Genomic DNA, 22,874 nt, shown 5'->3' on the forward strand with positions numbered 1-22,874 from the left:
GAAAACAAAAACTAAACAACATGGTTTAGGCACACATGTATGTGCTAGAATGTATGTAAAAGGGGTATGGAAGAATAATATAAATCAAGATATTGGTTTCTTTGGAAGTTAGGGAAAAGATGGTGAGGAGATTCAAATTATAAGTAATATTCTAGTTTTTTGGTTGGGTACTGGATTCCAAGGTTTTTATTGTAATATAGATGGGTAGATCCATAGTTAAGCAGGACCTTAGAGCCCATGATGAAACGCTTCATGACCAAGGCTTCTGCTTATTTCTGTTCACTGAGGGCTGTAAGAAAGGCAGGAGAAGATATATTTTAGAGATACTTTGGGGTGGAATAAATTGGTTTCCAGACATTTTTCCCCTTAAATTGGATTTAGATTAGCTCCTCCAACGGAAGAGGCTTCACTGTGTAAGGCCCACGTGCTTTTACATCCCGCGCTTTTTGCCCTTTGCCCTTGGTCACGTTGCTTCCCCTCCAAAGGGAGGCGGGTGACTCCAAGCCCTGGGGGTAGGGGAGGGGTGGCCCGCGGATCTGAAGCGTTCCTATTGGTGGAGTGAAGGAGCGAGAACGAGGCTTGAGCCGAAGAGAGAAGAGGGGGCAAGGGGGCGGGGCTAAGGAGGCGGAGACAAAGGAACTTAACTGGAGAGAGACGAAGTGCAGTTGTCTGCGCCTCGCTGCGATGGCGGCGGCGCGGAGCACAGCCATACAGCTGGCAACGGAGTCTTCCCCTCAGGAAGCTACCGTCTCTGCCGCCTCCTCCTCCTCCTACACCGCCTGCGCGGCGGCGGCGGCGGCGGCGGCGGCAGCGGTTGTGCCTGCCTCCTCCGCCACCTCCACCCCTGCCTGCCCGCCTGCCGGTGGCTGCGGCGACGGCGGCGGCGGCTTTTGCGGCTCCACTATGGCGGCGGCGGGGAGGGGGGGCACTAGTTTTAAAGTAGACACCCGCCCTTGCCTCAGAGAAGGTGAGTTCCCGTCCCGGGGTGTGGGGGCGGCCCCATCTCCTTCGCTGCCTCAGTTCAGTGACTCCGAGATCGGACTGGGCGCGGTTCGTTAGCGCCCCACCCCCCACCTGCTGTGGCGCAGTAAAGGCCAAGCTCGCCCCGCCCCGCCCCGCCGTTCTAGCCACGAATATGCCAGACGGACGAAGCAGAGAGGGGCTTCCCTACCTCCCCTGCCCCGAAAAGGATGGCCCCCAGGAAAAGGAACTGCAGGTATTCACAAGGCAGGAGTTCGAACGGAAAAAAATACCACATAATTTCTCTCCCAGTCAGGGCGCTTTAGTATTTTCTGTAGAAAGCTGAGGTGTGATTTGCTGAAAGCAGAGGAGGCAAGGTAGAAAAGTGCGGTGGAACTAGAAGGTCAGGGAAAGGGAAGGGGGACTGACGGAGAGAAGGGGCAGAGATGAGAGAGAAAAGGCCAAAGAAACGAGAGGGAGGAAATCTCCCTTTGGGGAAATTCAGCATCCCGCAGTGTAGAAACTTGCAGTAGTATACGTAAGGAGAGACAACGTTAGACATTTGGGGAGGTTAGAGTGTATATTGAGCTTTAAGGTAGGATCGGTTGGATTTTAGGATCGCAGGGTCTGGTGGAGGGGGTTGTACTCAGGAAAGAAGAGAGGCAGAAGCACAGATCTCAGAATTTTCTTTGGCTATCTGAGGGTGTGACCTTATAAAACAAGGTTTTCATGCCCATCTTTAAGGTGGTTTTGGTTTTAATAAGTGCTTTTGTACCTACCAACAGGTATTACTCCTAACATAAAAAGATATTTCTTGGCTATTTCAGTAGAAGTGGTATTTAGTTCACACAAAGTATATTATATACTTGTAAACAGCCTACTAATAGCAGACTGTAAAATTTGCCATTGAAATGTGTTTTAAAGCAGTTTCGGAAATGCTTCTTAGGTGGTTGAGACCAAGTCCACCGCAGAAGATCTCAGTAAAGCATTTTGCCATCGTAAAGTTCATAATTAATTTCCAGTATATTCTGTGTTACCGTATGCTGCTAATTTGCCTCCAAAGTGAAAGACCGTGGATGCCAAAATAGAGTAAAATAATGTAAGTTACTTTTTCTTAGGAGGACCCTGCATTAAAATTATCCCATAAAAATAATTTTCTCTTCACATTCTTAAATTATATATCCCATAACCTTTGACACCTTTTACTTTGGAGGAATGGCAAAGCAGTAAAAAAAATCCCTTACAATATTTGTCATACACACATTACATAAATGGCACTTATTAAATATGGAAGTTAGAAATACACTGTAACATGATGTTTTTTAAATTTATGAACTCTCGTACTGAAGGCAACTTTTGAAAGACTTTATTTAGTGCATTCAGTCAGACTGCATTTGTACAGTTGTTCTGGGATGAAAGTATGAAATCTCCTGGATTTTTTGTTTTTATACCAAAGTTTCTGTCTATAACCAGCAGGAAGGAGAGAACAGTTTTTCAGGGGTGAAGATCACAGTTCAGTTTGGCTCTCATGGCCTTTTCACAGTAAGGTTTAGGACCAGCATCTTATGGAAAAATGGCTTTTTGCCTGGCTCTGTGACTGGCTTGGTTGCATTATCTTTGATATGCAAGTATTAATGGCTTTAAGAGATATAAATTCAGAAAGTAGCAGCAGTACCCTGTCTGTACTGCTGCTAGCTGTAAAAATGATGAGAGCCCTTGAATAGGAGTCTGGTGTAGTGAATCTAGCTTCTGTTGTTAGTTTATCCGCTAGATTTTTCTGACCTTGAACAGATCCCAAGCTTCCTGGATTTGGGTCTTGACGTTTTTGAAATAGAGGTATTGGACTAGCCAAACTCGAGGTTGATTTCAGATCTGAAAGCATGAACCATGATTTTGCAGTTCTGCATTGATAATCTTTCGATGGCATTTCCATGGCTGTGCACTAGAACAGTGATTCATAAGCCAGAAACCTTCATCAAGAGTTATGACCTGACTTTCAGTGAGTAATGAAATCTGTGTTGTTAGTGTTGAGACAATTTACTAAGATATGAGAAACCAAATATAATTGCTACCCAAAAATTATCTCTTACCATTTCATTTTGGGTAAATATCCTTCGTTAACTGTTTAGTCCAAACCCAAACTCTTAAATTTTCACCTAACAAATGATGCATATTTGATATCGTACACTGTCCAAAACACTATTAGGTCTCAAAATATTTTTGTTTAGATATTTATAAAGGCCGTAAATGGTTACCAGTTATGATAGTGGCTAAAAGAGAAGAGAGAAAAATGTTTCTTGGTGGTGTGCCAATGTCTTTTGCTTGTTTATTTTTTTAAGTCCTAGTTAGGAGATGGCTCTCACAGGTGGCAAAGAATTGTCAAGATTCAAATTATTACAAATCCACTCCAGATAGGACCATTAAAAGTTGTTTGATAAAGCATTTGCTGATCCATTTTCAACTGTAGTCAACACTCCTGAGGATTTCATCTGTCTTGGGGTTGGTAATGAGCAAATATCAGTGGAGATTAGAGATTGCCAAGCAGGGAAGATTAGAAACTCTGAAAGGTTACAAGTGAGAAATTGGGCAATCAACTTAAAAACAATCAAGAAATAAAAGAAATGCCAAGTGAACACACATGAAAAAAAGCACATACCTACCCCAAATTCATGGCAAGGGGAGTCATGAGATTTTGAGGGACCCTTCATATTTCATTCAGTGAAGTTTTTCAAAAATGTTTAATGGCTCAAAACTGAATTTTCATCCAGTATTGATGTTGCCATGTGATCATAGTAAAAATCAAAACAAAAATAAACAAAAACCCTCTTGTTTATTTCCCTCTTCCTTTTAAGAAAAATAAATTATTAAATGGATTCTCTTTTAGATTGGAGGACATGCTGGCATTTAATTTAGTTAATGATCTGTTGGCACAGCAATTGCCTAACAAGACTTTCCTTTGTCTTGATGTTATTCAGTGAAGTTCAAGTGCAGCATAAGAAAACCTAGTTAATAGCCTTTCCTTCATTTATTCAGGAATCATTTATTGAACACCTGTGTGTGTGTGTGTGCGCATGCACAGGCACACATGCACCTGTGCCAGGCACTTGGTTCAGTGCCCAGAATATACAGGCAAACTACACAGCTATATTACAGAGCTCAATAGTAGTGCTTGATAGTAAAATTATAAAATAAAAAAATAATTGGGGAAAACGCAGTTTTAAGGGTAACTAGCCAGACTCCTAAACTATTAAGGCTGCACCATCGTTTATTATAAATCTGTAGTTTGCCCATGGTGTTTCAAATACTATAGGCACACTAAAACACGTTATATTATATATCTAATGTTAGTACTAAGGAAGAATAATTAGCCAACTGTTAGAATTAATTTTTTTCCAGACTGAAGCAATTTATTTAACACTCGAAGTTGTTGGCATATTTAACAATCGTTAGATAGACCATAATACTGATAAAGCATTATATGGGTTAATTTATAAAATGTATTCTTAGCAGTTATCTAATAAACAATATTTGTCATTGATTGAGTACCTACTGGCATAATTGCTTTGCTTTCCAAATTGAGACAATCTTCCAATGTCACATAAAGTATTTTAAACTACTATGAAACATACATTCATTCGCTCATAAACTGAAGATTTTATAAAACGGGCAACATAATTAAAATTTTAAAATCATAGGTTTTTTTTTCACTGTATTTTATTTTTACAGGAGATAAATAAACTGACACCAAGCATTGTAAATGGACGACCACAACAAAAGCAACAATGATTGCAACACGAAACACACTCATACTATGTCATAATATTGCCATTCAGTCCAGTAATCCTCCACTGTAACAGCTCCTTTACTTTGCAGTGAAAATTGATTTGTATATTTTTTGCCTCTGAGTCCTTGTGGGATTTTTTTTTATTCAAACAGAAAGTCACAAAAATAATTATCCTCATCAGTTCACTCAGTCCCATGTAATTTTTTTTTCATCTTGATCTTTTGTTAGCACTTTTATGAATTCATCAGTGTTCCATTAGAGTTTTGCAAATGCTTATTCATTCAGTTCAGCAGTATAGGCAGTACCAGAAACCTGTACTTGTCAGAATGTTTTCCATGAATTCCTTGAACATGAAACCCTTTTATAGGAACATTTTTGTGAAAGCATCAGAGTACACCCAGAACTGTCTATAAATGACAAAAGACTTAAAAATGACCACGGTTAAAGATTTGATGAAAGTTCATAATAATGCAATTGACAAGGATATTTAGTTATTTCTGAGATATACATTTTAAAGTAATAACTAGAATTATGACATAACATTATACCAGAACATATAAGATTTTTAGAACTGTCATGTAATGTCTGAAACATTTATATCAATCTATTTCCATACAAATAACCCAAAGAAAGTTTAGTATTAGTTGTTTTTCTTTGTTTGTATTTTATACTGTAGGTTCTTATTAGTCATCAGTTTTATACACATCAGTGTATACATGTCAATCCCAATCGCCCAATTCAACACACCACCATCCCCACTCCACCACAGTTTCCCCCCCTTGGTGTCCACACGTCTGTTCTCTACATCTGTGTCTCAACTTCTTCCCTGCAAACTGGTTCATCTGTATCATTTTTCTAGGTTCCACATACATGCGTTAATATGCGATATTTGTTTTTCTCTTTCTGACTTACTTCACTCTGTATGACAATCTCTAGATCCATCCACGTCTCAACAAATGACTCAATTTCGTTCTTTTTTATGGCTGAGTAATAATCCATTGTATATATGTACCACAACTACTTTATCCATTCGTCTGTTGATGGGCATTTAGGTTGCTTCCATGACCTGGCTATTGTAAATAGTGCAGCAATGAACATTGGGCTGCATGTGTCTTTTTGAATTATGGTTTTCTCTGGGTATGTGCCCAGTAGTGGGATTGCAGGATCATATGGTAATTATATTTTTAGTTTTTTAAGGAACCTCCATACTACTCTACATAGTGGCTGTATCAATTTACATTCTCACCAACAGTGCAAGAGGGTTCCTTTTTCTCCACACTCTTTCTGGCATTTGTTGTTTGTAGATTTTCTGATGATGCCCATTCTAACTGGTGTGAGGTGATACCTCACTGTAGTTTTCATTTGCATTTCTCTAATAGTGATGTTGAGCAGCTTCTCACGTGCTTCTTGGCCATCTGTATGTCTTCTTTGTGGAAATGTCTGTTTAGATCTTCTGCCCATTTTTGGATTGGGTTTTTTTTCTTTAATATTGAGCTGCATGAGCTGTTTATATATTTTGGAGATTAATTCTTTGTCTGTTGATTCGTTTGCAAATATTTTCTCCCATATTGATGGTTGTCTTTTAGTCTTGTTTATGGTTTCCTTTTCTGTGCAAAAGCTTTGAACTTTCATTAGGTCCCATTTGTTTATTTTTGTTTTTATTTCCATTACCCTAGGAGGTGGATCAAAAAAGATCTTTCTGTGATTTATGTCAAAGAGTGTTCTTCCTATGTTTTCCTCTAAGAGTTTTATAGTGTCTGATCTTGCATTTAGGTCTCGAATCCATTTTGAGTTATTTTTGTGTATGGTGTTAGGGAGTGTTCTAATTTCATTCTTTTAAATGTACCTGTCCAGTTTTGCCATCACCACTTATTGAAGAGGCTGTCTTTTCTCCATTGTATATCTTTGCCTCCTTTGTCATAGATTAGTGGACCATAGGTGCGTGGGTATATCTCTGGGCTTTCTAACTTGTTCCATTGATCTATGTTTCTGTTTTTGTGCCAGTACCATATTATCTTAATGACTGTAGCTTTGTAGTATAGTCTGAAGTCAGGGAGTCTGATTCATCCAGCTCCATTTTATTCCCTCAAGACTGCTTTGGCTTTTCGGGGTCTTTTTTGTCTCCATGCAAATTTTTAAATGATTTGTTCTAGTTCTGTAAAAAATTCAATTGGTAATTTCATAGGGATTGCATTGAATCTGTATATTGCTTTGGATAGTATATTCATTTTCACAATATTGACTCTTCCAATCCAAGAACATGGTATATCTCTCCATCTTTTGGTATCATCTTTAATTTCTTTCATCAGTGTCTTATAGTTTTCTGCATACAGGTCTTTTTTCTCCCTAGGTAGGTTTATTCCTAGGTATTTTATTCTTTTTGTTGCATTGGTAAATGGGAGTGTTTCCATAATTTTGTTTTCAGATTGTTCACCATTAGTATAGGAATGCAAGGGATTTCTGTTCATTAATTTTGTATGCTGCAACTTTACCAAACTGATTGATTAGCTCTAGTAGTTTTCTGGTGGCATTTTAAGGATTCTCTATGTATAGTACCAAGTGGGATAAATCCCACTTGATCATGGTGTATGATCCTTTTAATGTGTTGTTGGATTCTGTTTGCTTGTATTTTGTTGAGGATTTTTGCATCTCTGTTCATTAGGATTAATTTTTAATTCTCTTCACTTGGCAGGGTGGGGAATGTCTGGAGATAGGTTAATGACCATTTCTTAGTTTCTGACCCTCTGTCTGTATTAGGTGTCAGTATGTGAAAATACTGACTAAGCATCTAGATTCATAAGCATCTACTATATTCATTACATACATCTGTTAAGATTTGAACTTTGATTCTTTTCTGTCTGAAACCGGTTTTGCAGGTCCATTCACATTTGCTAACCTGTTGGAATGAAGGGCATGGTGACTTTCTAATGCAAAATAGCTGTCATGGGATCAAGTAAATTAATTAATTTTGACAGGACTTGAATTCAGTTTCTGAATTCACAAACATGACTCCTAAGCTAGCTAGCCACAGACTGCTTATGATTATGAAGGTCAAGGACTTGGTTTTAATAAAGACAAAGTAAATATTAAACATATAATAAGTACTCCCAATTATTTTAATTCTATTACATTTTATAATTGTTAATATGCCCTGAGAAAGCCTTCATTATTTTTTTGATTGCATTAATCTGTGTAAATAAAACTTGCCAAATTCATAGTTCAGGTACTAATTTTATAATCTGAGAAACTAAGGATACTAGATGGCATTAGAGCTGTGAGTGTTCATAATGCTGACAAGCATAGATCTGCATTTCTGGTACAATTAATATATCTGAAAACTTCTTAAATGGAGTGTGACCTTTAGGGAAAAAAAGAGTTAAAACTCCTTTGGCAAGGTTAACACCATCAGTTGCCTAGTGTCCAATAACTTAGTCTTGAGCTCTGCTCATTCTTTCCTAATATTATGATGGTATTAAAAGATTGCAAAGGTAAAATTAGCTATTTGTTAAAAATCTTTTTCTTACATCTTTATTGGAGTATAATTGCTTTACAATGGTATATTAGTTTCTGCTTTATAACAATGTGAATCAGTTATACATATACATATGTTCCCATATCTCTTCCCTCTTGCGTCTCCCTGCCTCCCACACCCCCTATCCCACCCCTCTAGGTGGTCACAAAGTACCGAGCTTATCTCAATGTGCTATACGGCTGCTTCCCACTAGCTATCTATTTTACGTTTGGTAATGTATATATGTCCATGCCACTCTCTCACTTTGTCACAGCTTACCCTTCCCCCTCCCCATATCCTCAAGGCCATTCTCTAGTAAGTCTGTGTATTTATTCCTGTCTTGCCCCTAGGTTCTTCATGACATTTTTTTGTTCTTAGATTCCATATATATGTGTTAGCATGCAGTATTTATCTTTCTCTTTCTGACTTACTTCACTCTGTATGACAGACTCTAGGTCCCTCCACCTCACTACAAATAACTCAATTTCGTTACTTTTTATGGCTGAGTAATATTCCATCATATATATGTGCCACATCTTCTTTATCCATTCATCTGATGATGGGCACTAAGGTTGCTTCCATCTCCTGGCTATTGTAAATAGAGCTGCAGTGAACATTTTGGTACACGACTCTTTTTGAATTATGGTTTTCTCAGGGCATATGCCCAGTAGTGGGATTTCTGGGTCATATGATAGTTCTATTTTTAGTTTTTTAAGGAACCTCCATACTGTTCTCCATAGTGGCTGTACCAATTCACATTCCCACCAGCAGTGCAAGAGTGTTCCCTTTTCTCCACACCCTCTCCAACATTTATTGTTTCAAGATTTTTTGATGATGGCCATTCTGACTGGTGTGAGATGATATCTCATTGTAGTTTTGATTTGCACAAAAGACCTGTATGCAGAAAATTATAAGACACTGATGAAAGAAATTAAAGATTATACAAATAGATGGACAGATATAACATGTTCTTGGATTGGAAGAATCAACATTGTGAAAATGACTCTACTACACAAAGCAATCTACAGATTCAATGCAAGCCCTATCAAACTACCACTGGCATTTTTCACAGACCTAGAATAAAAAAATTAACAATTTGTATGGAAACACAAAAGACCCCTAATAGCTGAAGCAATCTTGAGAACAAAAAACGGAGCTGGAGGAATCAGGCTCCCTGACTTCAGACTATACTACAAAGCAACATTAATCAAGACAGTATGGTACTGGCACAGAAACAGAAATATAGATCAAAGGAACAGGATAGAAAGCCCAGAGGTAAACCCATGCATATATGGTCACCTTATCTTTGATAAAGGAGGCAAGAATATACAGTGGAGAAAAGACAGCCTCTTCTATAAGGGGTGCTGGGAAAACTGGACAGCTACATGTAAAAGAATGAAATTAGAACACTCCCTAACACCATACACAAAAATAAACTCAAAATGAGTTAAAGACCTTAATGTAAGCCCAGAGACCATCAAACTCTTAGAGGAAAATATAGGTAGAACACTCTATGACATAAATCACAGCAAGATCCTTTTTGACCCACCTCCTAGAGAAATGGAAATAAAAACAAAAATAAACAAATGGGACCTAATGAAACTTAAAAGCTTTTGCACAGCAAGGGAAACCATAAACAAGATGAAAAGACAACCCTCAGAATGGGAGAATATATTTGCAAATGAAGCAATTGACAAAGGATTAATCGCTAAAATTTACAAGCAGCTCATGCAGCTCAATATCAAAAAAACAAACAACCAGTCCAAAAATGGGCAGAAGACCTAAATAGACATTTCTGCAAAGAAGATATACAGATTGCCAACAAACACATGAAATAATGCTCAACATCATTAATCATTAGAGAAATGCAAATCAAAACTACAACGAGATATCATCTCACACTGGTCAGAATGGCCATCATCAAAAAATCTACAAAGAATAAATGCTGGAGAGGGTGTGGAGAAAAGGGAACACTCTTGCACTGTTGGTCAGAATGTAAATTGATACAGCCACTATTGAGAACAGTATGGAGGTTCCTTAAGAAACTAAAAGTGGAACTACCATACGACCCCGCAATCCCACTACTGGGCATATACCCTGAGAAAACCATAATTCAAAAAGAGTCATGTACCAAAATGTTCACTGCTGCCCTATTTACATGGCCAGGACAGGGAAGCAACCTAAGTGTCCATCAGCAGATGAATGGATAAAGAAGATGTGGCACATATAAACAATGGAATATTACTCCACGATTAAAAAGGAATGAAACTGAGTTATTTGTAGTGAGGTGGATGGACCTAGAGAATGTCATTCAGAGTGAAATAAGTCAGAAAGAGAAAACCAAATACCATATGCTAACACATATATATGGAATCTTAAAGAAAAAAAAAGGTCATGAAGAAGCTAGGAGCAAGATGGGAATAAAGATGCAGACCTACTAGAGAATGGACTTGAGGATATGAGGAGGGGGAAGTGTAAGCTGGGACAAAGTGAGAGTGGCATGGACATATATACACTAGCAAACGTAAAATAGGTAGCTAGTGGGAAACAGCCGCATAGTACAGGGATAGCAGCTCGGTGCTTTGTGACCACGTACAGGGTTGGGATAGGGAGGGTGGGAGGGAGGGAGATGGAAGAGGGGAGACATATGGGGACATATGTATATGTATAACTGATTCCCCTTGTTATAAAACAGAAACTAACACAGCATTGTAAAGCAATTATACTCCAATAAAGATGTTAAAAAACAAAAAAGGGATATGAGTTAGGAATCAGTTGCAGGCAAAAAGTCATGAAGTTTGAACCAGAATAGGGCAGTAGGCACAGAAAGGAAGGAGCAAATATAAAAGGCATATCTATGGAAAATAGAGGGTATTAAGGCCTGAGCTTAAAACTTGCCATGAATATGATAAGCCTTTAGGTCTACTGCATTTAAACTTAAGCAGGGTTTTTCCTGATGCAAGAAGTGGAGCTCAGACCTCACATCCAATAAAATTATCTACAATTACTTGTCAGTGGCAATTTCTCCTTATGGGTTGTAATATAATGAATATGTTAATGTTCTGGCTTCAATGAATCAAAAATTAACACAAAAATCTAACATTCAAAAAGAAGATTTCAGAGTGGTGATGCACATTAAAATGTACTTAAATGGACTACCCTAATTTTACTTGAATTTAGCATGCTTTTCTATTCAAGATGATTAAATCTACATTCAAAATTTCAGAAACAAATCTTCATGTAAAAATCATTCTTAATCAGGGTTTCACATCAAATTCATAAGCACAGCTCCAAAATCAAACATGCTGAATCAAAAAAAAAAATCTCTGTGGGTGGTCCCATCCACTCACAAGTGATTCTCATGATCAACCATGTTGGGAATCACTATCCTACAGGACAGGCTCAGATCCTTACACATAATGGCTGTCCAATATCTTTTTAGTGACTAAGCTGATTGATATATAAAGTTCTTGTCATCTAGAATGATACTTTTCAAGCTAACTGAGGTTTAGTCTAAACTTAAGAGATTTTTGAAAAAAAAAAAAAAGGAAAGAGAAGGAAGGAAGGAGGGAGGGAGGGAGGAAGGGAGGGAGGGAGTGAAGGAATAAAGAAAAAGAAAATATTCTTTGGCACTACCTCAAATCTATTTAAGTCTCCAGGGTTGAGGGCCAAGAGTCTGTATTTGTAATTAGGGTCCCCAAGTAATCTCTTTAAACAGCCATCCTAGTGATCTTTGTTCAGTCTTCCACTGAGGTAATTCTCAACCCAGGCTACAGATTATAATCACCTTGGTTGTTTTCAAAACATACCAATGCCCAGGCTCCACCCCAAACCAATTAACCAGAATCTCTGGGAGACGCTCCCAGTCACAGTTTATTGTTTGCTTTGTTTTTTAAAGCTTTCTGGGTGATTCTGTTGTACAGTAAAGGTTGAGAATCACTACCAACTTTTTTAGCAGCTGAATTTTCATGTGTTTTTGTTGGATTGAAATCTGTTTTCCTAGATTAGGGGGTCTCAGACTTTAGTATGCATGAGAATCAAATGGAAAGCTTGTTTAATGAGATTACTGGACCCCACCCCAGAATTTCTGATTCAGTAGTCCTGGGATAGGGGCCTAAGAATGTTCATTTTTAAAACGTTCCCTAGTGATGCTGATGCTGCTGGTCCAGGGACCACACTTTGAGAACCACTGTCTTAGAGGTTCCACTAGTCCTAGTTATATTCCTTGAAGTCGTTGTAAGCATAATCTTTCTTCTAAAACGGCAATCCTTAAATATTTTTAGAGAACTATTACATCTTTATTCCTTCCCTTGCTCTTTAGCCTTTTTGTGAGCTGATCCCAGTTCCATCATGCAGCATGATTTCTAGTTCTCTCATAACTAATGCCTAAACAACTAATAACTCATGCCTAAATATATGCTATTCATAAAGTGTAACACAAACACAATCATGCTAATGGGGTCACAATAAGAACAAGTAAAATGAAATTTTTAAAAGCGTGGTTAAAAAAATAACAAAATTTAAAAAAAATAACAAAATTTACCACCTTAACCATTTTTAAGTGTACAGGCTCAGTAATATTAAGTATATATATTCTCCTCTTTATTTTGAATATTTCTTTTAGTAATGTAGTCTAAGATTGCTTCACCATTTTTGGGTGGTCATATCATACTGTTAACTCATGCTAATTTTTTTACTAAAATAGTTTTTCACCTGAAACTGAATAAACTATGTGCCTCCAGGACATAGTTATGTAGATAGAAACTTTTCTGGACCCACCCCCAAACAGACTCCACATATACTCATATTTGTCTCATTTAAAATTTCACCTTGTTAGAGTCTATCAATCATTCCAGCCTTTAAGATCTTTTTAGATCTGGAATCTGTCAACAGGAGAATTCTGGAAGGTGGCTTTTATTGACAGCAATAAAAAATGGATGGTGTATTGTTTTTCAGAGTCCACTCCATACTACCAATTCTCCTCAAGCTGCATTTCCCCTAAATTTGACATGAATATAATGATATCTACTTTCTAAAGGTGATGTCTGAAGCTTGAAGAGGTCAAGCAATTGTCCCAAAGTCACACAGCTAGTAAGTGTCAGAGGCAGGATTCAAACCTAAGTCTGCCCAAGATTTCCCTGAGAGCTGGCTCTTAAAAAGGCTGAAGTCTTAAATGAGAAACTTCCTCTCTAGGTTTGGCATATATAAGAAACATGTCTGATTCATACCAGGTGCTAAATAAATATTCATTTAGGCCTCACTCTACCCCCATCCCCACTATTTGAGACATAATTTTTGGACACCCAGAAATAAATGGCCTGTAGCTAACTCTGAAAGTGGGAGAGAATCCTGGTGATAGTACAGATATTTTTCAGTCTGTCTCAGGGGGAAGGCCAACGTCAGGGAATAGATGTTAAATTAGGGGTCAGGTGAGCAAATGACATTGGCTGTGAGGAAGATGGCTGAGACAGGAACTAATGTTTACTGAGAAATCACTACGTGCCAGGAACTGAAGTGTTCTCTCAAAGAACTGGGGCTCAGGAGCTGGTTCTGGTAGGAAGGGGGACCAAGGTATAGCTGAAGAAACTTGGGGATTTGTATTTTCCTTTCTTTTCTTTCCTTCTTTATTTTCTTACCATGTCATTTTTCTTTAACTGGTTAGAATATGAAACAAATGTGTTTTTATCGGTTGGTTGTTAAAATATGGGCTTATACCAATTCTTAATTCCCAAAGCAGTAAGAGCTGTAAAAAGCACTAGAATGAGGGAGACTGCATTACAGTCTTTACCTTGTGATTAACTAGCTATATAACTAAGAACATATCACAACCTTTCAGATTTCCATTTCTGAAATTTTTTTTGTAGTTGACTATATATGGGTTGATGGTCATGGGAAAAGGTTGTATTTTAGATAGAATACATACAGAAGCAAAATTTTCGTGGGGTACTTACAGAAGGGCCCATATATCTTATCTGTTTCCAAATAATAAACCTATCAGGAAAACACAAAAAATGATTTGAAATATTAAGCAGCTATTCAGTTCATACAGATTTTACAGGCCTAAAAATTCAAAAGGCAAAAGGTCCCAATATTTCTTCCCCTACTCCTCCATTATTAGCATCTCCTTGTCTATGTCCTAACCCTAAAGCTGGTTCAGTCTCAAATATTTTTTTCGCAAAACACACACATTTCTATTAAACAAGTATAAGGTTTTAGTCATTATAGCTAGTGTCAGAAAGAAAATGCCTTTTTAGTAAATTGAAATACTATTTTGGTTATAATTTAGGTATAAGTGGCTCAGTTTTCAACGACAATGAATACACCAAATTCATGGCAGATGGTCCTGCATCTTTCAGTCTAATTTGGTTGGAGAGTGAAGGCTAAAATATATAAATAGATTACATATTAGAGTAACAAACAAAAAATACTGAATGCTGTGAAATGATTTCATCTTTCATATGTAGCAAATAAACTTCTTTAAACACAGGAAGGTAAATCTCCCAGCTAATTTTAGGCATATTGTTTAAATACTAGCATAGCACTTCTCAAATGTTCTTCATTCCCTGACATACTTTGCATGCTATCATAAACCTGGAAAAAATATGGATGGGGAGCAAGATTTTATACTCCGCATCAAAGCACAGCTTAGTGCAGATTGGTAGTGAGATCTTAATGATACAATGGCATGCTCTCAAATATGGCCTGGGATATACTATACAGGAATTTATGATGCTGATGCCATTTCTTTGTGTTGCAACATAAAAGCAACGGGGAATAAGAAAGTACTGAAGAAAACTAGGTTCAAAATGGGAAGAGAACCTGTCTGATAATGGAGTGAGGGCTTAAACTGATAGGACATGGAAAAGATTAATAATAACTTTTATAAATTTATTTATTTTTATTTTTTTGGCTGCATTGGGTCCTCGCCACTGTGCACGGGCTCTCTCCAGTTGCGGAGAGCGGGCTTCTCATTGCGGTGGCCTCTCACTGCTGAGCACGGGCTCTAGGCGTGCGGGCCTCAGCAGCCGTGACATGTGGGCTCAGCAGTTGTGGCTCGCGTGCCCCAGAGTGCAGGTTCAGTAGCTGTGGTGCACGGGCCTAGTTGCTTTGTGGCATGTGGGATCTTCCCGGACCAGGGCTCGAACCCACATCCCCTGCATTGGCAGGCGGATTCTCAACCACCGTGCCACCAGGGAAGACCCAATAATAACTTTTAAATATCTGTTACTTTACAGAAATTAGACACATCGGCAAGTTATCTAGAGTGTAGAAATATGGTCATGTAACAAAAGTTTCAATTTGGGGCAATGAAAAAGTTTTGGAGATGGATAGTGGTGAAGGTGGCATAACAACATGAATGTTCACTGAACTGCACTCTTAAAAATGTTCAAAATGGAAAATTTTATGTTACGTATATTTTACCACCATAAAAAATAAAATATTGAAAACAAAACAAAAAAAGGCAAAGCACCTTCTTCTCCTTGAACCATGGCATGAAGGGCAGTTGACCTGCAGAGTCAACCTGTAACTCGGGAAACTGCATGAACAAGTAATAAACCTTTGTTTTGCTACCATGACCTAAATGATCCTCTACTGAATAACATTTATGAAGTCTATTTTAAATGAGTGATTTTGTGACAAATTATAAATGGGATCTGATAAAAAAGAGTTCATGTATTCATTGTTCCTACAATTTGATTATGTTTATGTATGGCTGTAGCCTTTGGTTACAGAATGAATCAACCAGTTTTCTATTAATGAAGGTGTTGAATCTCTTTATGTCTTTCCTATAGGAATGTTTACATGACTTGAGAAAATAAAAGTTGCATAATAACTTGGAATGGGAGAAAAAAACTTTGACCTACAGTACTGGGTAGTAGTAAAAAATAAGTAGTAGAGCACTGGGTAGTAGGAAAAAATAAGCTTTTGAGTTGGTCAAACAGATTCAAATCCTATCTCTACCCATAACTATATAAACTTGAGAAAATTATTTAATCACTCAGTATTTTTCTTCTAAAAGTACAGAAATACTCTATCTCTCCTAGGATGTGGTGAATATAATATAAAATTTTTTAAAATGTTTAACACACAAAGGCACTCGAAGTGTGATTGTTTACTAATCCAGAAGGTTTGAACTTTTTACTTAATATTATACATAATCATTTTATTTCAGATCAGAGTAATTTTAGAGATAATCTAGTCCAGGGTTTCTCAGTCTTGGCACTGTTTTCATTTTGGGCCAGATAATAAGGTCCCCTACTATTATTGTGTTACTGTTGATATCCCCTTGTATGGCTGTTAGTATTTGCCTTATGTATTGAGGTGCTCCTATGTTGGGTGTATAAATATTTTCAATTTTTATATCTTCTTCTTAGATTGATCCCTTGATCATTATGTAGTGTCCTTCTTTGCCTCTTGTAATAGTCTTTGTTTAAAAGTCTATTTTCTCTAATATGAGAATTGCTACTCCAGCTTTCTTTTGATTTCTATTTGCATGGAATATCCTTTTCCATCCCCTCACTTTCAGTCTGTATGTGTCCCTAGGTCTGAAGTGGGTCTCTTGTAGACAGCACATATATGGGTCTTGTTTTTGTATCCATTTAGCCAAACTATGTCTTTTGTTTGGAGCATTTAATCTATTTACATTTAAGGTAATTATTGATACGTGTGCTCCTATTACCATTTTCTTAATTGTTTTGGGTTTATTATTGTAGGTCTTTTCCTTCTGTTGTGTTTCCTGACTAGAGAAGTTCCTTTAGCATTTGCTGTAAAACTGGTTTGGTGGTTCTGAATTTTCTTAGTTTTTGCTTGTCTGTAAAGGTTTTAATTTTTCTGTCATTCTGAATGAGATCCTTGCTGGGTAGAGTAATCTTGGTTATAGGTTTTTCTCCTTCATCACTTTAAATATGTCCTGATACTCCCTTCTGGCTTGCAGAGTTTCTGCTGAAAGATCAGCTGTTAACCTTATGGGGATTCCCTTATGTGTTATTTGTTGTTTTTCCTTGCTGCTTTTTATATTTGTTCCTTGTATTTAATTTTTGATAGTTTGATTAATATGGGTCTTGGTGTGTTTCTCCTTGGATTTATCCTGTATGTGACTCTCTGTGCTTCCTGGACTTGATTAACTATTTCCTTTCCCATAATAGGGAAGTTTTCAACTATAATCTCTTCAAATATTTTCTCAGTCCCTTTCTTTTTCTCTTCTTCTTCTGGGACTCCTATAATTCGAATGTTGGTGTGTTTAATGTTGTCCCAGAGATCTCTGAGACTGTCCTCAATTCTTTTCTTTTGTTTTCTTTATTCTGCTCTACAGTAGTTATTTCCACTATTTTATCTTCCAAGTTACTTATCCGTGCTTCTGCCTCAGTTATTCTGCTATTGATCCCTTCTAGAGAAATTTTAATTTCATTTATTGTGTTGCTCATCACTGTTTGCTCTTTAGTTCTTCTAGGTCCTTGTTAAACGTTTCTTGTATATTCTCCATTTTATTTCCAAGATTTTGGATCATCTTTGCTATCATTATTCTGAATTCTTTTTCAGGTAGACTGCCTATTTCCTCTTCATTTGTTAGTTCTGGTGGGTTTTTGCCTTGATCCTTCATCTGCTATGTGTTTCTCTATCTTTTCATTTTGCTTAACTTACTGTGTTTGGGGTCTCCTTTTCACAGGCTACAGGTCGTAATTGCCATTGTTTTTGGTGTCTGTCCCCAGTGGCTAAGGTTGGTTCAGTGGGTTGTTTAGGCTTCCTGGTGGAGGGAACTAGTGCCTCTGTTCTGGTGGATGAGGCTGGATCTTGTCTTTCTGGTGGGCAGTCCACTTTTGGTGGTGTGTTTTGGGGTGTCTGTGGCCTTATTATGATTTTAGGCAACCTCTTTGCTAATGGATGGGGTTGTGTTCCTGTCTTGCTAGTTGTTTGGCACAGGGTGTCCAGCACTGTACCTTGCTAGTCACTGAGTGGAGCTGGGTCTTGGCGTTGAGATGGAGATCTCTGGGAGATTTTTGCCATTTGATATTACATGGAGCTGGGAGGTCTCTTTTGGACCAGTGTCTTGAACTTGGTTCTCCCACCTCAGTGGCCCAGCACTGACACCTGGCTGGAGCACCAAGAGCCTGTCCTCCACGTGGCTCAGAATAAAAGGGAGAAAAGAAAGAAAGAAAGAAGAAGATAAAATAAAATAAAGTAAAATAAAATAATATAAAATAAAATAAATAAAAAATTTTAAAATGACATAAAATAAATTTAAAAAATAATTGATAAGAAAAAAAGAGTTTTTAAGTAATGAAAAAAAAAAAAAAACGGACAGACAGAACCCTAGGACAAATGGTAAAAGCAAAGCTCTACAGACAAAATTACACACAGAAGCATACACATACACACTCACAAAAAGAGAAAAAGGGAGAAAAATATACATATCATTGCTCCCAAAGTCTGCCTCCTAAATTTGGGATGATTCATTGTCTATTCAGGTATTCCACAGATGCAGGGTACATTAAGTTGATTGTGGAGATTTAATCCCCTGCTCCTGAGGCTTCTGGGAGAGATTTCCCTTTCTCTTCTTTGTTTGCACAGCTCCCGGGGTTCAGCTTTGGATTTGGACCCGCCTCTGTGTGTAGGTCACCTGAGGGCATCTGTTCTTCGCTCAGACAGGACAGGGTTAAAGGAGCAGCTGATTTGGGGCTCTGGCTCACTCAGGCTGGGGGGAGGGAGGGGTACAGATGTGGGGTGAGCCTGCAGTGGCAGCGGCCCCTGTGACGTTGCACCAGCCTGAGGTGTGCCATGCGTTCTCCTGGGGAAGTTGTCCCTGGATCACGGGACCCTGGCAGTGGCGGGCTGCACAGGCTCCCAGTAAGGGAGGTGTGGATCGTGACCTGTGCTTGCACACAGGCTTCTTGGTGGCTGCAGCAGCAGCCTTAGCGTCTCACACCCATCTCCGCACCCCTGTTGCTGCGCTGTCCTCTGTGGCTCCGAAGCTCCCCCCCTCCGCCACCCACAGTCTCCACCTGCGAAGGGCCTTCCTAGTGTGTGGAAACCTTTCCTCCTTCACAGCTGCCTCCCAGTGGTGCAGGTCCCATCCCTATTCTTTTATCTCTGTTTTTTTTTTTTTTCTTTTTTCTCTTGCCCTACCCAGGTACATGGGCAGTTTCTTGCCTTTTGAGAGGTCTGAGGTGCTCTGCCAGCGTTCAGTAGGTGTTCTGTAGGAGTTGTTCCACATGTAGATGTATTTCTGATGATTTGTGGGGAGGAAGGTGATTTCCGCATCTTACTCTTCTGCCATTTTGAAGCTCCTCTCATATCCCTTTTTAATCATGTCTTTTCTCTTGTTGAATGCAGAATTAAGCCCAAATGCCCTAATGAAGCCAATTATGATTTGGCCTCATTCCAAGCTTTCAATTATTGTCCTTCATATTCTTTTGTACCCCCAGGTACCTTTATTCCACTCTTTTTATCTGAATTTTATACATTTTTTAAAGCTTAGTTCAAAACCTGTTCACCTCTAGAAAGTTTTACCCAAACTCCTCAGCAGGAACCCACTGTACCTTATGTCTTATATCACTCATGACATTTTGATCTTGGAATCATAGTTCTTTATTTAAATAAATAAATAAGCTGCACGGGGATCTTTAGTTGTGGCATGCGAGATCTTCGTTGCTGCACGCAGAATCTTTAGTTGTGGCCTGCAGGATCTTCGTTGCGGCATGCGAACTCTTAGTTTCGGAATGTGGGATCTAGTTCCCCCACCAGAGATTGAACCCAGGCCCCTACATTGGAAGTGTGGAGTCCTCACCACTGGACCACCAGTGAAGTCCCCATGGTTCTTTCTCTACACATATTCCTTACTAAATTGTAAATTCCTTGAGATTAGGAGTTATTCACTTGCTGTGTCATTTCCAACATGTGGAACAGTTATGTATTTATAATGGAAAAAATCAAGATAAAACAAAGTTCCACTCCACCAAATAACACATGTGACAAGTTATTTCGATTTCAGTGAATCCTAATTTCCTAACCTTCAGAATGTGGGAAATATCACTTACCTTGCAGACTTGTTTAAAGAGCTAAAGGAGTAAGCTATTATCTTGTTTACACATAGAGGGCCTTCAATAAGTGCTCATTCTTTTTTCTTATCTCTTTCGAAAATGTGTACCATAGTACTTTGAAACTAAGCTCAGTAAATACCAATAAAGCTAAATTATGTGCAAGACATTGAGGGCCTAAACTTGGGTAGAGTTATGGGGAATTAAAAGGAAGAGATGGATATCAAATAACGTTATAAGCTAGAATTGACATGAAACAGTGATTTGCTGGGGAGCAGAATGGCTGAGATTTTGAGTCTGGAATATTATGCCATTTAATAAAGAAAAACAGACCAAGATCTTGTTTGAGAAAATGAGTCAAGGGCAATAAGTCTAGGGAATACCATTCTAAAGGAAAAGTTGTAGGGATACCAGTAACTTCGTGGACTTCATGGAAATTTATCTGGGTCACCAGTAATGAAAGGCTAGGTTAAAATACTTAGCCTTCATATTTCCCAACTTGAGTGTCAGTGTCAAACTTTGACTGTTAGAAGTAGGGAAATCTGGAATTAAAGGTTGATCTAGGAAAGAAATGAGTGTTAAGTTTTAGGAATTGTTGAACCTCTAAATTAGTAGTTTCCTTTTGTCTTCTTTTTTTTTTTGCGGTACGCGGGCCGCTCACTGCTGTGGCCTCTCCCGTTGTGGAACACAGGCTCCGGACGCGCAGGCTCAGCAGCCATGGCTTACGGGCCTAGCCGCTCTGTGGCATGTGGGATCTTCCCGGACTGGACCACAAGCCCATGTCCACTGCATCGGCAGGCGGACTCTCAACCACTGCGCCACCAGGGAATCCCTCCTTTTGTCTTCTTAATGGAAACTTTCCCTCTGTAACAAGTTATATTGCCACTAAATGATAATATTTACTTATTATTAAATAATTTAATAGGAAGTTCAATATCTTATCACTATGCTCAGATTGCATATAGTAGTTAATTCTGAAACAAGGGAAGTCCTGAAATACATTTTAGTTAAACTGTCTACCTTGCTGACTTCTAAGAGTCAAAGTTAGAGAAATCATATATTTTAAAACAACCTAAAATAATTCAGAGAGGATACTATATATTATAGGGATAAATTTTTAAGTGTTCATCAACTTGTTTTTGACATGTTCCTCATTACAGTTATTATTATCTTAAGCATGAAATTTAAGTAAGCATTTTTAGTCCATACAGTGGTATTGAAAACAAAGCTTAGTTGCAGATATCCAACATAACTTTTAGAATAAATACCTCTAAAGGTTTTTAAATAGAAAGTCCTACATACTTCTTGCAAAAATTGAAAGAAAACAGTTGTACAGAAAATAAAATGTTAAATTTTCTCCCTTTCTTCCTTTTCTAGCCCCTCTTCCCAAAGTTAATCACTTTTAAATTTAATTTATATCTTTCCATACTTTTATATGTGATGTATATTTACTTTTTGTTAGTGTTAGAAATGGATGTATTGTATTTATTTTTCTACAACTTTTTATCCATTTAATATATCATTGGCCTTTCTCTGTGAAAGTATGTATGGTATAACCTTATTCATTTAAATAGCTAAATAGCAAGCAAAATTTTGATGTTTTGTGATTTATACCTTATAGATGCACTAATAAATTTGGGGGGAATACATTGCAGCTGTTAAGAAGTTTAGATAGAAGTGTGGACCTCAAGTGTAAATTCAGAAAGTTTTGGCCTGTGTTATTTGTTACAGTGAGAAACATTTAGAAATAACACTTCTAGATGTTATTATATGAACATTACTTTATAGCTTTGGGGGCTTCTGTGAGACTTGTTTGGCGAGATGAGTGTGCTAATGTTTGTACAACAATTGAAAATGCTTGCCTACTACGGGCAAAGTTTTTTTGTGGTTCTGTATGATTTTTAGATAACATTGGAGCCATAGCTCCAGATAAGTGACAGTCTTATAACAATGCCTTTTTAAGGATTGTCTACTGTAAAACACAAATTCCAAGGCTTGGTTTTTTAATCCTGCCACTCATTATTGGTGCCCCAAATCAGTCTACAAAGCTCATGAAGTTACTGGTACCCCCATAACTTTTCATTTGGTATGGTATTGCCTAGGCTTATCATGTTAAAAAAAAAAAAAACTCTTGCTATATCCTACATTAGAGGCATATTTATTATGCTCATATTAAATTGCATATTCAGTAAGCAAAAAGCTTTTACTGTAGCCTCACAAGCACTCAGGTTTGAGGTGGTATATGAAACAATATGTAGTTGAAGAATGAAAATGATACTTCTAAATATTCATTTATGTGATATATAGTCTCATTACTCTTTATTTTATTCATAGATATGACTTGGAAAGAACAGGAGAAGACTGAACTTTTTACAGATAATTTTTGTAATATATGTGGAGTGGTGCTGCAGTTTGAATCACAAAGGATTTCACATTATGAGGTAGGTTAAAAATAATGGGAATAGAATCTAAAATAGGTTTTTAAGTATAGCAGATAAACTTCATATATTATCTGTTTTTGATTCTTATGAGAATCCTGTGTATTATTTCCCTTTGATGGATGAGGAGCCTGGCTCAGAGAGGG

General features: G+C 37.8%; 1 protein-coding gene across 4 annotated transcripts in view; it reads left to right on the forward strand.

The window, feature by feature from the left end:
• The first annotated feature begins 629 nt into the window (after positions 1-629).
• ZMAT1 (zinc finger matrin-type 1) overlaps positions 630-22,874 on the forward strand; it is a 40,670-nt gene continuing 18,425 nt past the window's right edge. For 2 of the 4 annotated variants that reach the window (XM_059050542.2, XM_059050543.2), the window contains exons 1-2: positions 641-967; positions 22,625-22,731. In XM_059050542.2, the coding sequence (XP_058906525.1) occupies positions 685-967; positions 22,625-22,731 (390 nt within the window). In that variant the 5' untranslated portion in view covers positions 641-684. Of the gene's footprint in view, positions 1,217-22,624; positions 22,732-22,874 lie in introns of all 4 variants that reach the window. The other 2 variants (XM_059050546.2, XM_067024266.1) reach the window with 2 other exon arrangements.

The sequence above is a fragment of the Kogia breviceps genome, chromosome X, assembly GCF_026419965.1.
Source record: "Kogia breviceps isolate mKogBre1 chromosome X, mKogBre1 haplotype 1, whole genome shotgun sequence".
NCBI classification, from domain to species: Eukaryota; Metazoa; Chordata; class Mammalia; order Artiodactyla; family Physeteridae; genus Kogia; species Kogia breviceps.